The sequence below is a fragment of the Myzus persicae genome, unplaced genomic scaffold (genome assembly GCF_001856785.1).
Source record: "Myzus persicae strain clone G006 unplaced genomic scaffold, MPER_G0061.0, whole genome shotgun sequence".
In the NCBI taxonomy this organism is placed as follows: domain Eukaryota; kingdom Metazoa; phylum Arthropoda; class Insecta; order Hemiptera; family Aphididae; genus Myzus; species Myzus persicae.
In genome coordinates, this window is record NW_019101591.1 from 418,003 (window position 1) to 431,487 (window position 13,485).

At 27.7% G+C, this 13,485-nt stretch overlaps 1 protein-coding gene across 7 annotated transcripts in view; it reads left to right on the forward strand.

The window, feature by feature from the left end:
• Window positions 1–13,485, forward strand: part of LOC111029798 (WD repeat-containing protein 78-like) — a 43,179-nt gene that overhangs the window by 23,317 nt on the left and 6,377 nt on the right. For 4 of the 7 annotated variants that reach the window (XM_022308970.1, XM_022308976.1, XM_022308972.1 and 1 more), the window contains exons 3-10: window positions 4,319–4,482; window positions 8,516–8,620; window positions 8,805–8,880; window positions 10,287–10,397; window positions 10,473–10,582; window positions 11,734–11,975; window positions 12,749–12,894; window positions 13,213–13,376. In XM_022308970.1, the coding sequence (XP_022164662.1) occupies window positions 4,319–4,482; window positions 8,516–8,620; window positions 8,805–8,880; window positions 10,287–10,397; window positions 10,473–10,582; window positions 11,734–11,975; window positions 12,749–12,894; window positions 13,213–13,376 (1,118 nt within the window). Of the gene's footprint in view, window positions 1–98; window positions 200–1,517; window positions 2,093–4,318; window positions 4,483–8,515; window positions 8,621–8,804; window positions 8,881–10,286; window positions 10,398–10,472; window positions 10,583–11,733; window positions 11,976–12,748; window positions 12,895–13,212; window positions 13,377–13,485 lie in introns of those variants that run through there. The other 3 variants (XM_022308974.1, XM_022308975.1, XM_022308977.1) reach the window with 2 other exon arrangements.

Genomic DNA, 13,485 nt, shown 5'->3' on the forward strand with positions numbered 1-13,485 from the left:
GCCGGGCGCCCCTCTCCGTGTGCGATCACCTCCGAATCACACCACCGGCGATTGTATTTGTTTTTTTTTTTTTGACAACAAGAATAGTATTAATATTATGAGAAACAGTACTATCGTCGTCGATTGGAAAAAAACGAGACTACAATCGTCTCGATACGGGACCGTACGTGCAATGTCCAACAGTTTTAAAACATGATCGGTAAATTTATTAATATTTATAAATCGTATTATTATTTTCAAGATTATAATTTGTAAAGAACTTTTGTAACCGCGATTATTTTCAGCAGGCTAACTATAGAAAAACTATTTTTATTTTCGGACTATTTCGATTGCAGCCGCTGAGCCGCCTGCCGGCCGGCCGGCCGGAGTGTCGGACTGATAATAAATTAATAACACGGTCTTTTAGAAGATCTTCTAGAAACTAGAAAGTAGAAGACCATGGGTAATAATAAAAGAGAATATTTCATCATCGATCGTTATTCGTTTCTCCGCTGGGCGCTGATCACAGTCCAGTCGCCGCCGATATTGTTCCTCTTCATAATCGTCCTATCGGCTAATGCCTATTACCATAATCATTTTATTTGTATTATAATAATATTTTATCAGGTTTGGTGTGGCGTTTATAACACATAGGGGCATTGGCCTCTAATCTTTCACCCGTCGCGGACGATAGTATTGTTTTTTAGGTAATAATCTTACTATAATATGCATTTTAATATTAATTACAATTTACAATAAGTATAAAATATTATCATTTATCGGACTAGGTACAACTGTAGTCTGTAATAGAGATTCCACGTTCACGCATGATAGGATCATTTTAATTAAAATACAAACGCCTAAAATTATTAATTTACTATGGATAATATTGTTATTCTTGATCTATTAACATAATATTACATACACCTACTTATTACCACAATTCCACCCACTTTGATAATTTTTTTAAACTGTTTTTTAGACAATAATACCTACCTAAAAATAGTTTCCAGGCAAACTATTATTTCTATAAATCCTTATTGGCAATAATAACAGTAATAATTAGCTTTAATCACATAACGCTTTGAAAAACCTGTGTTTATATATTTTTTAGATTTTTTGGTTACAATATATACTATTACTTATGAAAAATCTTGTATTTTTATTTTGCAACCTTGAGCTATAAAAATGTAATATTTTATACATCTTTAACTACAAAATGATTTGCAACATTTTCGTGACATTGGCAATTTTTTTCTTCAAAATTTGGGCTGAGACACGATTGAAAATACCTACAACACCTTTGTCGAGACTTGAGACACGATTGAGCAAAAAACTCTGCAACGTTGCCATTTTACATTTTGAACTGTATTATACAAAATTATTTATTCATATGCTTATGATAATTCAAAATATAACATGTCAAAAAAATAACATGATTGCATAGTCCATAATATAGTCATTAGTCACATTATAATATTATATAGATCTGTTTGATAATAATGATGGTAAAATATTTATATTTTCTGGTTACTGCCTATCGTGAAGTTGAAATTTATAATATAAAAATTAATTTAATTGATATGCCTTGGTAAAATCAATTCATTCTTTCGCTTTGCTCTGTATCTAAAATTATAACGATAAAAAATTGTATGAAATTTTAATTTTTCTCAAAATTTTGCTTATAATTATGTATTAAAAATATTTCTATAAACGTTATTGCTCAATGCTGTTTAACATCACTGATGTTCACCTTTAATAGCAAATTCGTCACTTTGTATACCGTGTCACTGTAGTAAAATAATTAATATATAGGTACCTCCCACTTTTACAATTCGTCATGTTAACCTTTGTGTTATTGTTTGTTTAATCGATATGTACATAGACATATAAGATTTATTTTTAGTTTACCCAGTATGGATAGGTAATACTTACCTATCAATTATCATTCATATTTAAAGTGACCACCGAAATTATGAATTTTAATATTGCAAAATAATTACACCCGAAAATACCAAAATGGATAAATACAAACTCAAGACACAGAAATTACAACAAATATTTCATTTCGACGAGCATAACATTGAAAAAATATGTACAAGTTTAGAAAATGGTATGCACTATTAATTTTATTTTAAACCTAATATGGCTAATATAAATATAAGTAAATTATATTAAGAATTTGAAACAAAAGATTTGTTTTCTTACAGCAGGATAAATTAAGTAGGTAGACTGCAACTAAGTATATTTTTATCTCGATAAACATTATATACATTAGAGTATTAGAATATATTTTAGATTTAGACTTATCAATTATCATTGTTATTTGTTCATATACACAATGTCATTATACGTACTTGTTATTATATTTTATTATACTATCTAATTGATATTATGAATTATTATGTTGAAGTATAACAATTAATGGCTGGTTTGAATCAAGTACCTCAATTCAGTTTTTGTTACCAAAATGTTTGCTAGTCTTTATTTTTATGTTATGGATAAAAGCATTTATTATAATACGAGTAGGTATGTAATCAATGATAAAGGTTATACATGTACCTTATATATATATAGTAGGTACCTAAGGGGCCAGCGCCCCGTCTGAACTCTGAAGTATCAGAAACTATATGCCATTTTATATTAATTTATTATTCATGTATTATTTAAATGAGGTATAAAATATTTTATTTGTGACTGAGGATTTCAAGATTTGTTTTGTAGACAATATTGTACAATATAGTGTCTATAAATATTAAATTAAAAAAATCTGTTTGGCCTTCCTAGCTGTTAGCATACCTTTCAAAAAGTTGAAATTACACCTTTGTAGTACCTACCTGTTTTATATTATGCACAATGCACATAGTAGGCATACGATTTAAAATATGAACAGGAAATGCAATTTTTAGGTTTTCTTTTTCTTTTTGACATTTTATGGGAAACTATTTGTGATTTTTTCGACTTTTATTATGATTTAATTGTTGAGACTTTTAGGTCATGCCTCGTGGTTGTATTTTAAACAAACGCCAACATTGTGCCCCGTAAAGATAATCTTTTTATTATTATTTGTTCTTTGCAATATAACATATTACATATTGTTAGATTTTCATTTTATCTATAGACAATTGTCAGACCACAGTAAAAATGCATGTAGGTATATCTATTTAAAAGTTAAAAAAATAAAAATTTGAAATACGAATTAGGTACTAACTTAATATCACATTTAAAACACCTATCCGTGATTTAAATTTATTTCTAGTAGGCCAAAAGAGGCGTTTATATAAAAGAAAAAATTGGTGCAAATGCAAAATTTCTTGCCCTCTTCCCAAATTGCGCAGCTGCTTACGATAATACGTAAAATGTATGCATAATATTATAATGTTTGCACTTTGAAATTCATTGTTTGGAACATTTAGGATTCCCCTGCTTGTGACTGTGGCCACTCATCTCAAACATTGGAACTTTTCTTTAAGTAATTTCAAAAAACCAAGAAAAGTAATCCACCGCTGTGTATTGAAGGATTAACTTGCAGGATTAGATCTATTGACATTTTCTTATATAGAAAAGTTACTAGGTATATTACCTAGATAGAATATGTTGAATATATGATACCATTATTAAATTATGTGTATGTTTTGACTAGTTTTATCCTTAGGTAGTGATATTTAACTCTGTTTTCATCTTTCTTAATTTTATTTAGTCTATTTGTTGTTAACTTTATAAGGTTCTACTTAATGCCTAATACCATTTGAAAACAATAATAGTGTCTACAGTCTGCAGAGATCATTTTGTTTTTAATATTATTATATTGTATTGAAACTGAGTCACGTTTATAAAACCCTTTAATTTTTTTACACTTATAGAAAATGTGAGTGGTTAATAAATTGGTGCTGCAATAAAATGTCCATTGAAATAATCACAATTTTATTCGTATATTATCCGTGATATATACAGACCGGTATATAAGCGCAGTGATACTCATTTGAAAATATATCTCTGTATAAATATTTGCAATGGGAATTGAAGTTATGAAATAACTATAACTCTATAGCTAATTCCTGAATTATTATAGAAATAATTTAGCTAAGGGCGTCGGAGCTGGTGTGTTTCTAAGTACCAAACATTTCTTAGAGGAAAAACTCACGTCCTGAAGAACAGTCGTATTTTGTTATTTTTTTTTATTTAAAATAAGAGAACCTTTTGCAGGTCAGATCAAAGCACCACTCTCAAAATTATATCAATTATACCAAATCAAAGGTGTATCCAATATGTATCGATGGATATATCTATACTCTAATAATTAATAGTTAATATTAAATTAATTTTATTTATAATCTAGAAATCGAAACTTTGAAGGTGGTGAAAATTCAAAATCAGCCATTTAAGACGCCCGACGTTCAGCTCTTCAAAGCTGCATTGTATGAAACTAAGACTAATACTCTTTTAGAATTGCCGTCCTTGGCACCGTCTGCCAAGAATATCTCAAACACTTCACAAAATGAGGTTTGTATACGAGATAAGTAATTTATAGTAAATAAATCGTAACGAGCACCGAAAGTCTCGAAATATTTATAAGTACAGGTATTTAATTACATACGCTGTTACTCGTTAATATCTTTATTTTCGATGTGTTTAGTGTTATACACACTTATACAGTTGTGTAAGGTTTAGAGATTGTAAATTGTAATACCTATCTTAAGCATAATAAGTTTATTTTATATTGAATATGTGTAACTGTGTAAGCATTATGCCTATAATATTATAATTAATATTTAATAACTATATGTACCTACTACCTATACACTATATGTATACGGAGTATTGTAGAATTTGACATTTTAATACATGTTTTATTGATAATTAGTAAGCAATTTGAATGTATTTATAAATACGAGTATAAATTGGTAATTTGTAAGTTCAGCTTTACTAAAAATCAGCAAACATGTGACCTCTGGGCTCTGATTCCCTTACAAAATGTCTGTTGGGTAGAATCACTGAGTCACAGTCTCGCAGATCAAATTTAGAAACCCTAACTTACAAACAATATTAAAATTCTTTTGCTCTATACAATTTTCTTCAAAAGTTTGTATTTTTATTTTATCATCCCGTTTTTAAATACCTACTTTTTTATATTCGAATTAATTGTAAAAATAGGCTATCATTTATCAGTGGTTTGTTAATATGATTCCAATTTTTAATAAAACTTGCTAATGGTATTAAAATGGTAGCCCCTAATAAGCAGGTTCTCCTCAATACATGCATCAAAATATTTGTTGTACACCTACACCTATACAATGCGCTTTATTCAAAGTGATTTAAATTATTTTCATACAATACATATTCATAGATATGAATTTTCAGCTGATAAATAAATAAAAAGGACGGAAATCGTCCATGTCTACCACTATACTATCCCTGTACATTTATTGAGCATGTTATAAAACGATTATAGATTTTAATTAACGATTACTCCTCTTCTGTGTAGAAGGTTGATGCCGAGTGGGTCACTATGACACATATCTATATGTGTCAAATTTTAATTCAATGATAAAACATTGCATACGAAAAACGATTCTAAGCGAAGACAGACCGATAGCCTATGTATTACTATAAGTATATTTTAAGATATTATTGCTATTTATGTAATTTGTTTTACTATTAGAAGTACATTAAGTAGAATTAATTATTTACGAAAATGTCATTGTGTGTATGCAATATAATAATACAGTAAGTACTATCAAGTACTATAGTATACTACTATCAAGTACCTACCCCCTACATTTTTAAATTACATCAAATGATTAATGAATTCAAAACCGTTACTTTTCAGTTTTCGTTCAAATTTAAACTTGAAATATCTATGAAAAAAACCTGTCAATATATTTGTTAGTTTTTGGTTGCACTATAAAATTCTTCGTCCTTAGCTAAAAATATTAAACATCTTATATGTTATTAATTACAAAAATAATTTGCAAAATTTCGTAATTTTGACGAAATTCATCAAAATTTGAACTTCAAATGCTTACAAAAAAAAATTGAATGTTTAATTAATGATATTTTCAAACGCTAACTTTAAAATACAAACTTTTATGAATTTCTAAATTAAAAATGATTTGCACATTTTCACGATTTTGACATATCAAATTTTTTGAAAACTACTGAGAACCCCTCAATAAACCAACTAGATTCACTTTCCTACCTAAAAAAATGCTGATGTAGAAAATTGGAACATTTGTATTGCCAAAAAAGAATTACGACAGACTGATATAAAAAACACACATCATTGTAAAATCAATACAATCTTTCATTTCGTTCAGAATCTAAAATCTAAATTATTTTAAATAATTCGTTGTCAATATTAGTATAATGTTTTTAACTGTAGCTGTTACTGTAATTGTATTGACGTATTGTGCTAACAATTTACGTTATATAATCTATTTTAATATACTAAGCTATAAATGCATATTTTGTGTAGGCTACGTAATTTTAAAATCCACCGGTCTATCTAATTTTGATCGAATTTTTTTTTGCGTAGGATGTTCCTTACAATCTTGTGAAGGTTATAGGCTATACTCAGAAATTGTTTTCTGGTCATTTAACCCTAATTATTATTTTTTCATGCGTAAATTTTGTTATCGGCACACGAAGATCGATATTTTTTTTAAATTTATATAGGGTTGCCCATTTCCATAAGTTTTCTAAATAAAATAGTTAGGTATTAACTATGATGTTGGATATAATTTTTTTTGTCACAGAAACTTGGTATGAATATAGATGGTGAATATGTGTTTGGAAAAACCTTGATTTTCCAAGGTAAATTATATACATATATGTCACCTGTGTTATAGGGTAGGCATGCCTAACAATTTGTGAGTACATTTTACTAACGAAATGACAAAAAATATCGTTTAAAGCACAGCTTTGGAAAATTGACTTTTCAAAATTATTTACTAATAGTAGGCACCTACCCATTTAAACTATTTTTTCTTGTGTATCACAAATTCAAATTTTATACGGAGTAATTTTTAAACGCGAGTACTTACATAATTATGTGTAAAATAATAGCACGAAATACGCACAAATACATGTGGCTGTCCATTTGTTTGTTTGTCCGGAAAATGCTTAAACACGGATGAACCCATTGATGGGGTTTTCACGGATATGTTATTATTAACGAAAAAACGGAAAACGATAAATAGATTAATACTTTTAACCAGAATAGAGTTGGGTAATACAGCTAGTATAATACTATAATTGCGTCCGTGATGAAAGATAACAACTAATACCTATATTCTAATAGGTATTACTACAATATATTAGGTAATACAATATTTTTTTATCATCATTTTTATTCACCGCCAAGCGTAATTTAATGTAAGAATAAAAACAAATAGTTTTTGAAATCAAGGTTTCCAAAAACAAAATACTTGTATTTCGTACCTAAGTTGATTATGATCGCCACGATGCTATCACATGGTCCAATAACTAGATAATATGACAAAATAACATATGAATGTATTAAATTCATATCTATGATTATAAAAAATAATCTATTATATAATACTTGCGTCACTGAATAAATAAAAATGTAAAATAAAATATTATCAGCAATGAATATTTTTTTAAATTTTGAGTGGAGCGATCTGTAATGAATATTAATTTTGTAATGATGTGTGTTTTTACTTTTTTTTCTCAGAAGACAATTTTTCTAGCATAAAAAAAGCTCAGATTTTAGACTTTGAGGGGGCTTCTGGTAGCAAATCGAATCTATTTGGTACTTTGGTTGATAAAAATTATTTTGTATTTAAAAATGAATAACATTTTAAATTCTGCGTGGCGCAATGAATGTATTAATTTTACTATGATGTGTGTTTTTTATACCTGTATAAACCATAAGTGAAAGAAAAATGCTACGATTTTCAACTTTAGGTTGGTTTTGAATAGGACATTTGATCTAGTTGATACTTTTGGTGATCAAACTTGAAAATTCTCAGTATTTTTCAAAACATTGGGGGAAAAGGAAAAAGAAGTATTTTTGTAAAATTCAGTTTTTGACGAAATCGATTTCGAGTTTTTTTTTGTGTAACCAGAGGATGTTTATAATAGCATACTATAATAATAATATAATAATATGTATAATAATATACATACTATAATTTCGACAAGATTCGTCAAATTTCAAAAAAATGTATTTTGATGACGTATATTACTAAATTATTTTATAGTTAAAAATTAATGAAATATTCAATTTTTACAGTTAAGGGATGAAAATATTATACAAGTCTAATTACTGTATTACTATATTTTATACAGATTTAAAATGCAATGTTTTCAGCAAAAATTAATTCAATCTATTGTGCTACCAATGGTAAAATAAATTACTTAAATAGCAATATAAATAATGTATCAGAAAATACATTTAAAATAGACAAAGTCGTAATACTTTCATCGTTCTGCTGAGAAAAAAGATATTAAAACCTTTTACTAACCTAATGTATTTGAATATTAATTAATTTATGTATTATTTTGATTTTAGATAGCAAAAACTGCTTCTACCAAATATTTGTTATCTGATGCTGTTCAAGCTTCTAGATGTTTTCAAAGAACACAACATACACAAACAGAAGCAATCACTTTAAAAGTAATTAATAATTTATATTTTCAACTATTTTTTGTTATCTTTTCAAATTTCAGTCTCCAATACATTTCTATATTCTCAAATTCACATAATACAATAATTAAAAATTTAAAACACACTTTTTGTATTAATATTAGTCCAAATGAAAATGTACAATCATACCATAGATAAATTATGATTTACTTAGGATCAGTCGAATATTGCATCTGTATGGATACTTCAAAAGGAAATAGGTAATAATACGTCCACGGTAAAAACCCAAGGTTAGTAAATTAATACTATGATAACTATTACTATATTATTATTGCAAGTATTTGACATTTATGTGCAGTCACTGTTGTTAAATGATAGGCAGTGTTGGGCACTTACTAGTTAAAAAGTTAGACGTTACTATTGTTGGTGACCTAGTTACTTTGTTTTGTGCCTTATTTAAGAGTTACTTAATTTAACTATAGTTGTATATTTCCTGTAAATATAAAGGTAATTTAACTAGTTAGCTGTATAAAAATCATAAAGTTATTCAAAAGTTATTTTTAATGAACTATTCTTAGATAAAGAACAAAATTTGTCGAATACTGAAAATTCAAAATTAAAATTTTGAACAAATACCTACTAAGGTTAACTTAATATCATAAATATTAAAAAAATGTTCTATCGTTGGACCATATTTATTTTATTATATATGATAATTGATAACCATATGATCTAATTCTGGTTTATACATTTAAATATATTTTGTAGTACCTACATAACTTTTTTTCTAACTATTTTGCCAACTCAGTTGGTGGTAGACAAATTTCTAATTTTACTAAGTTACTATATTTTTAATGTAACTTATAAGTATATAATCATGTAGTTAGTTTTTTTTTAAATATTCTAACTTAAACTATATTTAGAAATTATCATTATAGTCTATAAATGTCCTCGCTGTTATTTGATTAAAATGGTTCTGGAAACATCTTAAAAGCTGGGTCTCTATATAGGTACTTTTTTAAGGTTCTTAATCACTATAATATTATGACGCTCATTTGAAATATTTAAATCGAAATTGTTCCTTAATTTGTATTGTGAATTATAATAAACCTCCTCACATATAGTTAAATCTATCATATGTAAAGGTAAGATAGGTATAGAGACCTGGGGAGATAGAAGAAATTTCAAGGGAATAATATATTTTAAAATTTTTGGAATATTAGTATTCCTTTGAATTTATAAAACTATTCTGATTAGATTTATTTATAGATAGGCAGAAGGTTAAAAAGTAAAGTATTTGCAATTTGCATGTTAGTTTTTGAATGTTTGTGAAAATTATGGGCATTAGATTTTAAAATTAATTTATATATAGGTACCTATAGATTTCAGTTCGAATAATGTAACATTGATCACACATTTTAAAATACAAATGCAATCAAATGTTAAATATTTTAAAAAAAAAATTCAAAAATAATATTTTTCTAAAATACGGCTTAAAATCATAGTTCTAATATATTAAAATTTCAATACGTATGGACAAATGCTAGTATAAAATATATTCTTTAAAAGTGTTAAGTTTTTAAAAATATTCTTTTCCGATTTGTTTTATTTATTGATTATTATTTATAACGTATGTTACAAAGAAGTACCGGTAAATAATAATTCTATATTTAAATAATAATTTGAAATATTTCAGAAATCAAATCAAACAATTTCAAAAAAATGTTGTTCATATCTGACCGAATTGTGACGTCTAATAATTTTTCCGAAAAACAGATTGAATTCATAACACGACACACTAGTGACAGTATGAATATTGTTCAAGCAATACATTTAGCGCCCCACATACTTAAATATAATATTGTTTTTAAATTATTTACAGAATTAAACGCTATGTCTTACCGTTATACGTTGGAAGAAATATTACAATTTTCAAATGATAAGTTATCGAATTTTTCGGTCACATCGTTCGTATGGAACACCATGAATGAAGTAGGTATACAATTTATTATATGGATACAAATATGTCATAGATGTATAGGTACTTATAACTCACAACAGCTTATTAATAAATTATATACTTGGATGAAAATGTAGTAAGTAACCACTAAGGCCCTTCGTTGGTTTCAACCATTAACTATACCTACTAATTTATTTTTCAGAATTTCAGGTATTAGTGGTATATTAATATAATGCGTTAGAAGACAGAAGTTAAAAGAAATATAGCAAAATGGTGATTGAAATACTTTTATAATACTGAAAGTAGTAATGAAATTAAACCTACTTATATATTAGTTTGAAATAGGTAAATAGAAAAACCAAACTTGAGCGTAGCGAAAAAAGAAATTTTGGTGGGTGGCCTGGATACATTTTAAACTCCCGGACTGGATTTGGTCCCCACTCCGCCTCTGCAATTGTAGTATTAATAGAGGACCCACCCAGGTCACTTACAGGATATTTAAAGGATTATAAGTTAAATGTGATGATTAAGAAGTTAATATTGCCCTGACGCCCTGTGTAGGAAGTTCCAGGGATCCAAATAAATAGGAGCCTGGTGGACATTAGGAATTAAGATAGAATGTCTTGTTGACATTCTGGGATTTATAGATATGAGGGTTTTAGTAACATCCTACATAGGCTACTTGTTTAATTCCTCGAATATAAGCTGGATGATTGTGCCTATTATGAGGATTCCATATATCCACCCATATACATGATTTAGATGTATATCTAAGAAACAACGTTACAAAAAAAAAGAATGGGGAAATTGCTCTGATGTATCTATATATAGTAGCCTTTGTACTCTTGCAGCAGTAGGTATATATATATATTTTTCTTTATTTGAAATAAACAGTCTATACCAGAATATTAGCGTATGTGATTTCAGATTTGTGTAGAATACATAAATATTAATTTTATTAATCAGGCACACAATAAATAATTTGTACATAATAATAATATATTAATATTATATTAGAATACATTAATACCTGTACTGGTGAACAATTTCAAGTATAATATATCTTTATTATTTATAAATATACCCCAGCAGATAAGAATAGATTGTTTTAAATAACTACAAAATGTGTATGTTTTTTGTGGTTAATTAATATGTGTTTCATTCTAATTATTTTCGACGTTAGGATATTTTGGCAGTAGGATATGGCAAATGGAACGACAAACCAAATGGTTTTAAAGGGGCTGTTTGTTGTTGGTCGCTAAAGAATCCAGTTTATCCGGAAAGAATGTACGAATTCAACAAGCCCATTACTTGTCTTGATTTCTCAAAAACTCACGCCAACGTACTCGTCGCTGGTAGTCACGGAGGATGCATCTACATATTGGACATAGCCCAAGATATATGTGATCCGATGATAGTCAACGAGTAAATTATAATTTTTATCTCTGTAAAATTATATTAGTATTATAACACAAAATAATTTGTTAATATATAGGAAATAAATAGTATAATAAATTGAATAAAATATTATATTTAAAAATCCGCAGTATCTATGAACATTGAACACTTCTGGTAAACCGGTATGATCGTGGGTACCTACTCACAACTCGAAGTCTCGAACGACATAAATATAATTTTAATTTATTTACATTTTGTTCATCTGTTATACCAAATAATAATTTATAATAAATTTTAACATATAAATTATACCTACATTTATAAAATATTTCAAGTACCTATTTAGTATTTACCTTCACCAAAAAATGAACTATAATAGAACATTTCCAGTATATAGGTAACCATATAGATAATAAGGTGAAAACATCTTGATGCGTTTTTTACACATAGGTCACATCGGTTTGGGCAAATTCATTTTTTGGTTGAGTAAATTTGAGTTATTAATAATTCATAAATATCATAATATAAATTTAAATGGTAAGAAATAAGTCCATACCACTAAACTACCTCATGTAAGTTATAGAAACATTTAGTTTTGACTACAATCAAATAAGTAGTCAAATCAAATTAAATAACTTAATTATATTTCGTGTTTAAACTCTATAGGCTACAGCTACTATTATAGTTTGATGCTTTTGCTGGGTACCAGGGTACCTACTAAAACTAAAGTACCTACTGCCAGCTATGTTTTTTTTTAAATCAAGTTATTTTTAATAATATTATTATAAATAAAATTATAGGAAACACTTAGAAAACTTTCCTATATGGGGTGTTCTGTCGTTTCTACAAAAAAGTTATACATCGGAAGACGAATTTATACTATCCGTGGATGGCAATGGATCAGTACGAAAATGGTCAGGTGGTGTTTCCAAGACTTACAACACTGGTAAACGACTAACATATTGCATATTAAATGTATATAGCGTTTTAGAGATCATTAGAATATTGAACATTAATTTTATTCATAATACTTAAAATATTGGTTGAAGCTTATAGACTGATTTGGAGTCGATTTTCTTGTGATTGATCGCTCTATAGAAATGTATTGCTTAACTGTAGTTGACCATAGTTAATGTAGAATTTTACATGCGATGTAATATTAATGACTTTCCTTCGCTAGAAAACGATTCCATCGCACTTCCCTCCTCCTCACAGATCTCAAAATAGAAAATTTATAAGCAGATCAATGTCAAATCGATTTCAGAACAAATGTCATTAATATATTGTGGAATCCGAAACGATGCTGCAAAACCGAACAAATTCAACCATTCGACCATCGTTCAAAATATGCCCGGAACGGTCATATCGTTTCATCCAACTAATAAGAGTTCATACTTTATTGGGACTAAAGTTGGTTTCGTCGTACAGGTAGGTTTATTTATAAAGGTGTTCCGTCTGGCATAGTACATAATACATAGCAATAGTGAAATTAGTGGGTAACTTGGTGGAGGTTATTAGCCCCCCCCCCCCTTGAGCT